The following is a 12,038-nucleotide window of genomic DNA, read 5'->3' as shown; positions in this document are numbered from 1 at the left end:
GTACATTTATAATACAGTATGTACAACTATTGCATATAACTTTGTCATGATTTGTCATACCTGGCGGAGTCAACAATTACAAATATTGAGCATCCATTACTAGATGATTCTCTACTCACCCACTAAGACCCTATTCTAAATTTAAAATCATTGATCTTCAATCTCATAACTGGTATAGCAACGCATTGTAGCTTGTAGATCTGCAGCAATTTCTCCAAAGTTGTTATTTTTTTTACCTGTCCAAAATTGGGAACTCAGGTTTGAAAATGATTAGCAAGTCAATGGTAAACCAGACAAACATATACAGGATTTTAGTTTACCAAAATGTTTTCCAACAGCTGCTCAGTTTGACTCATCAGCAGCAGGAAGCGTGTGGTTGCCGTGGAGACCAGTTTCAAAACTTGTATCAACCCCCCAACCCCCCCTCAAATTAACTACCATATGTTTTTATATTTTAATGAGGATTTACAAAAAAAAAACATCTAATTGACTGTATAAAGTGCGTCTACAAAACGCCGGAAAACAAAATCAGAGAGGGAGAGAATTTCTTATATAAAGCTCTGCCAAAACCGTTTGAGTTGCAAGAAGTTGCAACCAACTAAGCCTTTAAACAAACCTAGCAAACTCACTTTAATGAATTTAAGACTACATTGAAAACAGAAACTAATCTCATATTTTCCAGGGCCCACTACAGACACCACTGTAATTATCTAGGTTCATTAGTACCTATAGTTATTTTTGTGAATTTCCGGTGTATTGACTTCCTGCTGTGCATTTCAGTTAATACTTTGCTATATCTGCCATATCTCTGACTGGCAGACTGTTGAGTAACTTTTAAAGAAGTGAGTATACTTCCTGCTCCCTCACAATCCGCTCATCGGGGCGGACATGTGCAATATACTGCAGCAACTCAACACTTTACTTCTACATCTGAGGTAAGACAAGTGAGGCCATTGAAATAAACCAATAGACATGATTACATTTTTAAATTGGCTAAATGATATAATGGATTTATTTCTGAAAGAAGTTGTAACCTATATATTTGTATTTGCTGGAAATGAATGGGGCAGTCTAGATTACTTCTCGTCATTGTGACATATAGGCCCATTGTTTTTAGACACTTTCTTGAAAATATATCTTTGCATCTCTGACTACCGTTTAGATGACATTGAAAGCCGTCAACATTTCCTCTTTCAGATAGATTCTGCTTCAAAATGCACAAAGGATCTAGAATCACTGGCATGAGCTGAAACCAACTTTACATATGCATGTAACACCTCCGTTTTCTCCATCAGAAAGGCAGAAAGGTAACGTTTGTTTCAGAAAAGATTTAAGTTGTTTGTATATTGATCCTTTTTCCTGCTGTATTGTTGAAAGGTTATAGATTGTTTTGTTTCCAAACTGACCATTAAACATTTTATACATTAATTATAAATGTGACATATTATGAAAATATCCATAGTTAATGGATCTTAACCCTCCTTTCCTATTTGGCTTCATAGGCAGAAATCTATTTAAACACATCCCTTACTTATATTGATGTTTATTTGTTTTTCTTGTTTGCATGATATTGCTTGTGTTGGTAACATGTTCTGTCCAAGAGGGATTGTGTACACCTGTTTAACATTATTTTAAGTCTGTATTTGTCCAAAACTGAAAAGCAATTAAAAATAAATAATCGGCGGGGGGAAAAAAGATTGATCATACTGTAACTCAAGTTGTACATTCATTAGACATTCTAAATTCTGAATATGGTAGTTTAATAAATGGTTGCATGTATTGTATATCTCCTAGGCTAGGATGAAGAAAGATTATTTCATTATTTCCCCATGAAGACTATTTCATCACAAGTTTGTGACATGCAAAAAAAGAAGAAAAAAAAGGGAAGTTTTCGTAACCACTTAAGCCCTATATAATTTGCCATATGACAAATCGCGGAAATTGCTATAAAATAGGGACACTTGTGATTTGACACTACAATAAAATGTAATGACCAGAGGGCATATAGCCTACAGTAGGCCTAGATCAAAAGCAAAGGCATGCCCAAATTGAACCCTATTTAATGAATTCAATATACAGGTGATTATACCCATATAATAGGAATGTTGAACATTGATTTATAGGCATTTGTTTATATTAGAATAGATAATCATGCGCATATCTTACTAACACCAGTAAAAGTAATTTGTGTTTTCTCATTTCAGATCTCTCTCTCTGAACCATGGTAGCTAACATTAGGAAGGATCCAGCACTGCTCTGGCTATTTGTTTTGGTCTCTGTACAGTCTCTCTCTACCACCCCAGAGGCCAGCAGAAGTAGTATCACTGCTAAACCGCTGGACCACAGTGAGACAGCCAGCCATTTGACCCTATCTGGAGCTCATAAAACAAACCAGCAGACCTCATCTGGATACTTGAAAGCCACGCTCACTCGCAACAATGCAGGTATTCTTACAAAACCGGCTACAGCAAGCAGCAGTGTATCACTCTCAGCTGAAATTGAAGACACAAGCAACACCCAAACCGCAGTGACTGCTGGAATGGTGTCCTCTCACACTCCTTTGAAAGTTACAGAAACCATGAAACCCACAGTTCAGCCATTAAGTCGAGAAGAACCTCTCATTACATCGCTTGGCCCTTCTGCGATGACCTCTGCATCGAAGCTTGCTTCCCTGCTCCTTAGCTCAACCTCAAAGTCCTCCTTTACAGCCTCTACCACCACTTTCAGCAATGCTCCTACTAACTCAACATTAGTATCGATATCTTCCTACAGCAAAACCACTTCATGGCCTATAAAAATAACTGAAATGTCCACCAAAGCAGAGTTCTCCTCTACATCTTACTCCAAGTCTTCTTCTATGAAGATATCACATTCATCAACAAAATTCCCTGTCACAATAACTCCATCTTCCAGTACCACTGAAGGAACATCAACTTTGTCTCCCACTCCTACCTCCACCAAATCCTCTGTGGGAGTGTTCAGAAAAAACAAGTTCTCTTCTACATCTCACCCTCAAGCTTCTACAAAGACAAAATCCCCTGTCATAAAAACTTCCACCACCACTGAAACAACATTGCCTTTTTCTGCAACATCTAACTCCACCACCAATACTGTGCCAGTATTCCCTTTGGTACCCAGGAGGACCACCAAATCCTTCCCAACAGCTAGAACATCATTACCCCCCAATGAGAAACCCTCTGAGAAAGGGCTCCAGCCCTGCTCTACAAACCACCGTAGTGGTGTAGTTAACCAGTGCCTTATTGCCATTGCAGCACTGGCATTGATGGGCACTACCTTTATGGTTTCTACTGTTATCCTCTGCACCAAGCTGACAGCCAGGAAGTATCGTTACCGCTGCACCAGGGAGTCTCAGCAAGGGACGGAGCTTGTGTGTATCTCTGGCTTGCTGCCCGAAAAGAACGGCCCATATTGGAGAGGCACTAATCCAAGGAGCAATGGAGCCCTGCTGCCTAGTACAGAGTATGACAGTGATGGGGATATGGACGATAACCTCACTCTGAACAGTTTCCTTCCAGAAAATGACCGTGTTGTTTAGATTGCGTCAGAATTAAGCTGCATCAACAAACAATTTAAAGTGTGGTCACTGGTCAGACAGAGTGGCTTATTGTCGGTATTTATAAGCCAAGCAGCAAGGACGTCGATCCCCTTTACAATGCGCTAGACTAGACTTCTGCGAGATGGGTTGCTGAGATGCACACCTAACTGCCTTCAGATCCCAGTGCATGTCTTATGCTGCGTTTTCACATAGCAGCCCATAGCACCACCTGCTTGTGCCACCCAAATAGTATTTACAAACTTATAACGTATCTTTTTTCCTGTATGGAGAAATGAAGACATCTTGTTTATACTGTACATGCATTATATCGTTTCGGATGTCTGAATTGGGCATCGGTTCATCTAGAGTCTAGACCCTATAAAATTGTTTCAGCTCTTTGAAAGTCTTCCTCTTCTGTCTGGTGTTGTTTGTTTGGCTAACCTACACACCCAACTCCAGGAAGGAAGAGACAAACCACAAAGATCATACGTTACATTTCCGTGCTCGTTTACCATTAATGGTAGGTAGGTAGGACATAAAATGCAGTGTTAATTTAACATTTGACAGGTTCATTTTTATACTTTCAGAAATAACTTAGCACTCTGGATTTTGCTGTGTAGGGAATAGATTAAAGTGAATATGAAACTGGGTGAGAACAAAAAATGAAAGAAATGTTTGGAACATAGCCCGTAGTCCGTACTGAGCCCTGGTGGTATTTCACATAACGGGAGACGGGAAGGGCTGTTATGGTCAATTGAGATTATGTTGATAGCCTAATTCGTTTAATACTGAGATGAACAATTGCAAGTTTTTACATGTTAATTTTAGGGTAAATTATCTTCTACAAAATAAAAAAATAAAAAACACTGCTGCAGAGACCACAACTCTCATGACCCTGGGCCAGATGTCTGGCTTCATGAAAGGCCTTTATTTATCCTTTGGCTCAAATTGATATTCACTTCCTTTCATTTGAAAAAGGAAACTAGGGATCTGGAGCCCATGTTTGAGGAAGAACACATGCCTCTTGCCTCTAGTTTCAGCTTTGTCTCATTAACATCATTGAACACAACTTCAAAAGACTTAAAACATAAAAAGATTAAGCCAGAAAATAGCAGGACTACAAGCTCAAAACATGTCGCAATGCAATGTGCATGGCGGAGTGCGGAATATTTAAGCATTATAATTGTTTGTTGCATACGGAGTATGTCTTTATAGGTATCAATAGCCATATCAGTGCTTCAGTTTGGAAGTCTGATCAGCTATGTTGTTTACTTCACTCAGTCCTTTCCTGTCTAACTATTAGTCTTAAAGTGGACTATACACAAGGAAATGGTTGATTATGTGCATTGAAAGTGACCTACTTTTTAAGCCAGTTGCAAATATTGACCTCCTTGGCATTCTTGTGTATTGTGTACATTTTCTAAATGTGATTTTCAAAGGAGAGCAGATTCAACTCAATCAAATTAATATCGACCAGAATTTAGGAGACCAATAGACATGGAGAATGCATGACCTCATCTCATGGTCCTCTTCTTGACCATATAAAGTTAGACTTGTCTTGATTGATTGCAAACATTGTATACTTGCCAGATACACAAGCTAGAACTGCATTAGGCTACCTCTGAGTCTGCATACACAGACACACACATGCACTCATAAACATACACACTCATTTTGACTTCCTTGCGCACATTCACTCTTCCCAAAGTGGTCACACATTGCTCATGTTTAATTCGATGCCTCTTTGTAGAACACCCTTCACATTGTTTGAAAGAACACCTTCAGCATGTGCCCTTCTCAATTCCACCTTTTCTGAGCTGGTATGGGGCTTATGTCTGAACAGGAAACATTAACTCTTTCCTGTGAGGGCTGGTCACTCTTAAGAGTTGCCTAACTATTTATACCAAGGCAGGTCGGCTGCAAGTCATCAGTGTCTCGTCTGTGTCGGAGACAAAGAGGTACAAAGTATGGACCACATTTTCAGTCAGAGGAGCCATTATGATCATCCCTCATACAGAGTGTTAATTTGATCCTGGTAGGTCCATCTGTATGCACTCTGTGTTAAATGAACACTCTGGATTTTGTTGTGTAGAAGTAGCCTACTGATGATGGGGGATGAAAAAGGAGATGTTGAAATTTGTGTAAAACAAAAATACTGTGTACAGTGTACTAATGCTCCTGCATGTGATGTCCTGACCCGAAGGATTTGTACAAAATCAATGGCAGAATGTGCGTTATAGTAGCACAATGCTTTTTAGTTATTACGTTATTATTAAAGTTATTACATATGTCTTATACCCAAAACAGAGTTAACTATTGTTTAATTTCTCCTCTCTGTGTATTGTTTCTGGCATTGCCTACCCATGAGTGCCAGGACAGGAGAGCAGGAGTCCCCTGCCCCCACTGCGCCTCATAAGCTCCTACCTAACAAGAACAATCTGTGTGTAGGCCAGAGCACAGCCACTCACTGTGGAACTGCAAGACATAGGGGGAGGAGAACATTGGAGAGGGAAGGAGGGATTTGTCTTCATGGCTAACAACTTCTTTTTGCACTACCATCCAGAGAAAGCCCCAGCCTGAAATCTGAAACTGTACAAGTTACACGGTACAACAGACAAACGACTTTTCTTCCTTCTCCCTCAGTTTACTTTCCTAGACCATTTTCAACTGAACTCACAGCACCAGAGAAGACTCCTTTGTGTGTGGTGATATTTCGTGGTGAGTATAAATGGTTATTTCAAACTGCCTTTTCATTGTTGCTCTGTATTGTTTCGATTTTTTCCACTGAAGCTTTACACCAAAGTGTAACAACACATGATGTTAACTAACATAAGCACTATGTGGGATGACAGCATCAGTACGCCTTCAGCAATGTATTCAGTTCAGAGCAGAATATTTCAATTAAGCCTACGTTTAATGTCAATTCAATTTCAGACTTTAAACTGGACCAAAGACAAAAGTTAAGTCATAGACTTAATATATTTCTACACACGTAAGCTATATTGTCATAACTTATTACTGCTTAGAAAGTCATCAAGTCCAAAACTCAGCATATCAGAAATCACCAGACAATGAATGTGATTAATTCTTAAATGATTCATGACAGTGGTTCATTGCATGTACAGTATATGTGATGTGACAATATTAGTCCAGTGCGATCTCTTGATGAGTGCTGAGCAGACCTTCCTGTGAGCCAGCTTGGACACAGATGGAATGGAAAAAGAATGAAGGGGTAGTATCTGTGGTTCTTAGACAGTCCCAGGAAAGTCCTCCTAATGACCCACACTACTACAGTATATCAAAATGAAAGCAGTGGTGTACAGTAAAGTAGCTAGTAGCTACATACATTTACTAAGTACTGTACTCAAGTACAATTTTGAGTTTTTTTTTTTTTTTTACTTTAGTGGAGTATTTCAGATTTTCAATACTTTTACTTACTCCAGTACATCTCTGAGGAAAATATTGTACTTTTACTCTACAATTATCTGAAAAAGCGTTAGTTACTAGTTACTTTGTAGATTTTGCTGTATTATATTTCGGCTATTTGAAAATAGCAGATCTGCAAGTCGCCTTGTAGATCGGCTATTTTCACAAGATTTTTTACACATTTTGAACTTGTGAAATGGGACATTCTGTACAATGAGTACTTTTACTGTTAGCATATTTTGACACACAATACTTTTGTACTTTTAATCAAGTAGCCTACATTTTTCATCAAGTAACCTACAGGATTTTTACTTGTCACAGCTGTATATATCTACATTGCAGTATTGATACTTTTACTTTAATAAAACATGTGAATGCAGTGCTACTTCCATCACTGGATGAAAGCGCTAGTCCTGCAACAGCATGTGTGCTCAGTTGATTGCGTGAATCTGAATTTAGTTTGAGTTCTGGGAATGCTTTATTTGAATTATTTTTTCTGAAATTAAATATATACTGTATCTGTGAGAAAGAAAAACCCCAATGATATACTTTATTAACCATCCAATATTACTCAATTACTCACAATGATATTCCATCGTTGGTGCAAAGGAATAAAATAAAGCATCACCATAGCACAGATAATTTAGTGATGACATGTGTTATTTGCAGATCCTACATGGAATGATGTCCCTCATGGCGCTTCGCTTGATTGGTCTGTTTGTGGCTCTATGGTCCAGCAGCAGTTTGGCCACAACCCTCCCTTTCCACATTGCAGATGAGGGAAGTGCAGATACAGAGGGGCCAACTTACTTGGTCCCCACTTCTTCACTACTGGCTACAACTAGCCCAGCCACTGAATACCAAACTACACTCCTGTATCAAGTTGCTGACTTCCTCCAGTCCAACTTACTCATTATTCTTGTTGGCACCACCCTTCTCGTTGTTATTCTCCTCATTATCTGTGGTGCAGTCTTCATGAGCCGCAGGCAAAAGGTCAATGCCTACTACCCTTCATCATTCCCCCCAAAAATGTATGTGGACCAGAGGGACAAGACTGGAGGTACCAAGCTATTTAATGAAGTGCCAGAAAAGCCATCTATTGGTCAGGAAAGTGGGCCAATGGACTCTCAAAAGCAGTTACAGGCAGATATTATGAGGGTGGCTAAAAACCTACGGACACCAAACAAAACTCCTGTTGATGAGAGTGAGGCAAAGGACTCCAGTCAGAAAGCAGCAGAGCATAGTCCTGAAGACAGTGAAAGAGATAACAGCCTTCTGGACAGCCATACACCTGAGAAACACGTGCAATGTGAGCTGTCGGATTGGGAAGTGGCTGGAGCAGTCATCAGCCCAGAGATGCCTCTGATCCCTCAAGAACAGGCATGCCTAGAGAGAGATGTCTCAGATGAGTCTGCATCTGTTGCCTCACAAGTACACCAGGACCAACGTCCCACATCAATTCACAAAGACTCTCCTCCTGTGCTTCAGTTGATCACAGGAGAAAAAACTGCTTTCTAGCAAAGGATACTTCCATTTGGAATCGACCACAGACTATTTTATAGGTACCGGTAAACAACATGACAGCTCTGTAAATATTTTCTATTTTGACAAAACAATACTACATACAACAGGATCTTGTAGACTTTGAGATTTCTTTGATTCATTGATCAAATGAATGGGTCAAAAAAATAATTTTGGACAATCTTTGGATGAAGACAAGGTGAGACAGCAAGAAGAAGATATGATTTGTAAGCATAATGAATATTTACATTGTCCTGTCACATGCAGTGACATCAGATTATGTGTCCCTATCCAAATCAGGTTCTCCAATAGCCTTTTCTTTTCTTTGTACAGGATGGTAATGGGTTTGTTGGGAATGGGAATGTTTCTTAAGCCCTAACCACACCAAAGGGTCAAGACGGTTTTAGTGTTGTCCCTGCGGTGTGATATGTCCTGTTGCACGTTGACCCTAGTGATTCAACGCATTGGCCCAAACCACACCAAAGGGTCAAGACGGCGTTAACTCCTTGCAACCGTTTGGACCCAAGGAGTTGCATGGTGACCCTTTGGTGTGGTTAACAGCTGGAAATCGGTTCGAAACAGAATTCATTTTGTACCTTATAGCTATAGCCTGTTGATCATGGATTGAAAAACAATTATTTACTGGACATGCTCAATATAAACTAGGGCTGGGCATATCGATAATGTAATATGAGATTAGATATCGTCTGGGATTTTGGATATAATTCTGTGCTATGATGTATTTTCCTGGTTTTAATTGTTTTGGCCTTAATTTTATACTTTCAAAAGTGTTAAATATTAAATGTTTAAAAACAAGAAACAGAGGAGTACAAGGAGTGCATGATGGCGAGTTAAGAGCTTGTAGATACATTTCTGCTATTTATTAAATTGTTAGATTTTATCCACATTGCCCAGCCCCAATATAAACTGTTCAAGAAAAAGAATCCAATGAAAAATAACATGCACAACAGTATGATTAGCTGCTGATCCCACCAATCCGAACAAAAGAAAATTGTTACACTCTCCAGCTTTATTTTAGATTCATTTTATTGAAGTATTGATATAGGTTTCCAAAGATGCATTTCTATAATCTTAGTTGCAACCGCCAACCGATTGGTCCCTATAGTGCACTTAAAAAAACAGTGCTTAGGGTGTGTGGCTATATATTCAATCAATATTTACCACTACTTCTTCAAGACATTCTTAAAGTTGCAACATATGCTTGCTCTCACTCTTTGAGGTAAGGCATGATTTTGTAATAGGGGTGTAACAATATATTTTCACAGCGATACGATACATGGACGATATTGGTTCATTATGGTCTATTTTTCGATAGACCAATTGTAGCTATATGGAATGGAAAAGTGATTAAACATATCTTTTTATTTTTTCTTCTGAAAATTGCTAAATACAATGCACAAGTACTTATAGTATTGATTAAATTGATTATTTCCATTGCAAAACGATACGATACAAACTCAGAAGGATACGATACGATATTTGTTTACATATCGATATACTTTGTTTTTTTATTAATTAAAATCGATATTTCGATAGTTACTACATCGTTACACCCCTACTTTGTACAAATCACCCGATCATTGTGCGTTGTGACAGGCTAAGAAAGGGTTAGAACCAGGGTGCCACAGGGATTAAATAATACTGTGCTGTCTAAATGTGGTTCAGGGTTTATGTGTGCTAAACGTGTGCATGAATAATATAGAAAGCTTTCTCTTCTTGGCAGTAGAATGCATGATGCCGTGTTCCTTTTAGTTGCTGGCTGTGACTGCCCCCTGCTGGTCTTCCTGCTGTTTCAGACGATAATCAGCCAGGGCAGCCTTAATCGCATCTTCTGCAAGCACTGGAAAGGAGCAAATACAAATCTGAATGAGCATACTAGAACAGAATACAGCCACTATAAGGTGTATAACTTATAAACATTGAAACGTTTAAGAAATCAAATGAGCACACTCAGATTCAGACTTACTAGAGCAGTGAAGCTTGACTGGTGGAAGACTGAGTTCTTTGGCAATATCTGTGTTCTTTATTGTCAAGGCTTCCTCCACCTGTACAAAAGAGGTTACATGAACTACACGATCACTTCCATTGTGCGTGTGTGTGTGTGTTTTGTGTGTGTGTGTGTGTTTTGTGTGTTTACTCACAGATTTGCCTTTCACCCATTCTGTCACCAGGGAGCTTGAGGCAATGGCAGAGCCACAGCCGAATGTTTTAAACCTGGCATCCACAATCTTCCCTTCATCATTCACCTCGATCTGTTGAATAAAGTCTTGTTTTACTATACATAATTGTTAGCTAATATACATGTACAGTGAGTGTACACAATAATCTTTCCAATGTTTGAAAATAATAGTGACAATTCCTTTTTGATGAAAGAACAGTTTGCTAAAATAAATTTTCGCATCACATTTTTTTCATGAATAGCCTGAATCAGAAAATAAAAAAATGCCTAAATTACCAATGTTAGTGCTAGAATACATATACACCAATATGTAACGTGCCACTGGATATAAAAGGTCCACGTTGTCCGTGGAAGGATTATTTGTTCATGATTTGAAAAGCTTATGCGATCAGAAATCAAGCACATCCAGATGTACTGTAGATTTAATATTTAAAAAAAATCTGTATTTAGAGGAGAAACCTTGAATATGATATTTATCAAAATAAATAATTAAAGAAATACCTGAAGTTTCATCACATCACCACAAGCTGGAGCCCCCACCAAGCCTGTACCAACATTCCTGGAGTTCTTGTCCAATTTTCCAACATTCCTTGGGTTCTCATAATGATCCACCACCTTGGGACAGTGGAAAGGGAAGACATTCTCTTATAAACCAGTTATAACCCTATTTTTGGATTTCTTTTTTCAACTTTAGGCTCGAAGATAACAAATTGACAAGCTAACAACTGACATATTGTGAGCTTGTAGAGAGTGACTAATATATTTGACAAATAGTGGTTATAATAACTGCCCTTTGTGTAGCCCCTTCTTGAGGCTATATACCGTCCGGTGATGACAAATTACAGGATGCTGCTGTTTTTGTAGTTGTGAAACTAGCATTGTTTAAGGGGAAACTAAAACACTAGTAGCCTATAGGATTCCATTGTCTGCTGTAGTTATTTGTCCTCCGCCCGAACTTACCCTCTCCCCCAGTTTCTGCTGAGTCATTCTGAAAACAGTGCTGCAACTTTGCAAGATATTTATGCTTATGACACAAATGGGCAAATCTTTCTGCATTGTTAAATGCACATGTATGTACACAGCACTAACCTAGTATTGTCAGTTGATGCTGATAGCTAAATTGTGTATGAAAATACATATCCCAAAATTATTATATTAGGTTGAACAAATGATAATACAAGGCAACCCGTCTCAATTTACATACATGAATCGACTTCACTGAGGGGAATACTAAACAACATTAGTAATCTAGAGATATAGATAGATTAGTAATTTGTTTCTAAATCTATATTTAATCTACCGGTAATTACAGTAGCTTGCTGCATCATCTGATCA

The 12,038-nt window shown here is 38.6% G+C and overlaps 2 protein-coding genes across 4 annotated transcripts; both read left to right on the top strand.

The window, feature by feature from the left end:
• The first annotated feature begins 871 nt into the window (after window positions 1-871).
• LOC308309579 (uncharacterized protein) lies at window positions 872-3,923 on the top strand. 2 transcript variants are annotated; one of them, XM_080755488.1, is made up of 3 exons: window positions 872-935; window positions 1,202-1,307; window positions 2,205-3,923. In XM_080755488.1, the coding sequence occupies exon 3, from the start codon at window positions 2,222-2,224 to the stop codon at window positions 3,554-3,556; it is 1,335 nt and encodes a 444-aa protein (XP_080611614.1). In that variant the 5' UTR covers window positions 872-935; window positions 1,202-1,307; window positions 2,205-2,221; the 3' UTR covers window positions 3,557-3,923. The 2 variants fall into 2 exon arrangements, with proteins under 2 accessions (XP_080611614.1, XP_080611615.1); XM_080755489.1 differs by having other exon boundaries at window positions 879-935; window positions 1,198-1,307.
• A 1,786-nt stretch (window positions 3,924-5,709) lies between these two features.
• tmem119b (transmembrane protein 119b) lies at window positions 5,710-9,391 on the top strand. 2 transcript variants are annotated; one of them, XM_080756642.1, is made up of 2 exons: window positions 5,710-6,274; window positions 7,652-9,391. In XM_080756642.1, exon 2 carries the CDS (start codon window positions 7,664-7,666, stop codon window positions 8,498-8,500), a length of 837 nt encoding a protein of 278 aa, XP_080612768.1. In that variant the 5' UTR covers window positions 5,710-6,274; window positions 7,652-7,663; the 3' UTR covers window positions 8,501-9,391. The 2 variants fall into 2 exon arrangements, with proteins under 2 accessions (XP_080612768.1, XP_080612767.1); XM_080756641.1 differs by lacking the exon at window positions 5,710-6,274 and having other exon boundaries at window positions 7,507-9,391.
• The last annotated feature ends 2,647 nt before the right edge of the window (window positions 9,392-12,038 follow it).

This window comes from Protomyctophum bolini (genome assembly GCF_963924005.1).
Source record: "Protomyctophum bolini genome assembly, chromosome: 22".
NCBI classification, from domain to species: Eukaryota; Metazoa; Chordata; class Actinopteri; order Myctophiformes; family Myctophidae; genus Protomyctophum; species Protomyctophum bolini.
The sequence above is the reverse complement of the archived record's forward strand: the minus strand, read 5'-3'. Positions and strand labels throughout refer to the sequence as shown.

Excerpts from the sequence above, each read along its gene's own strand:
- LOC308309579 (XM_080755488.1), top strand. The coding sequence starts at position 2,222 with ATGGTAGCTAACATTAGGAAGGATCCAGCACTGCTCTGGCTATTTGTT.
- tmem119b (XM_080756641.1), top strand. The coding sequence starts at position 7,637 with ATGTGTTATTTGCAGATCCTACATGGAATGATGTCCCTCATGGCGCTT.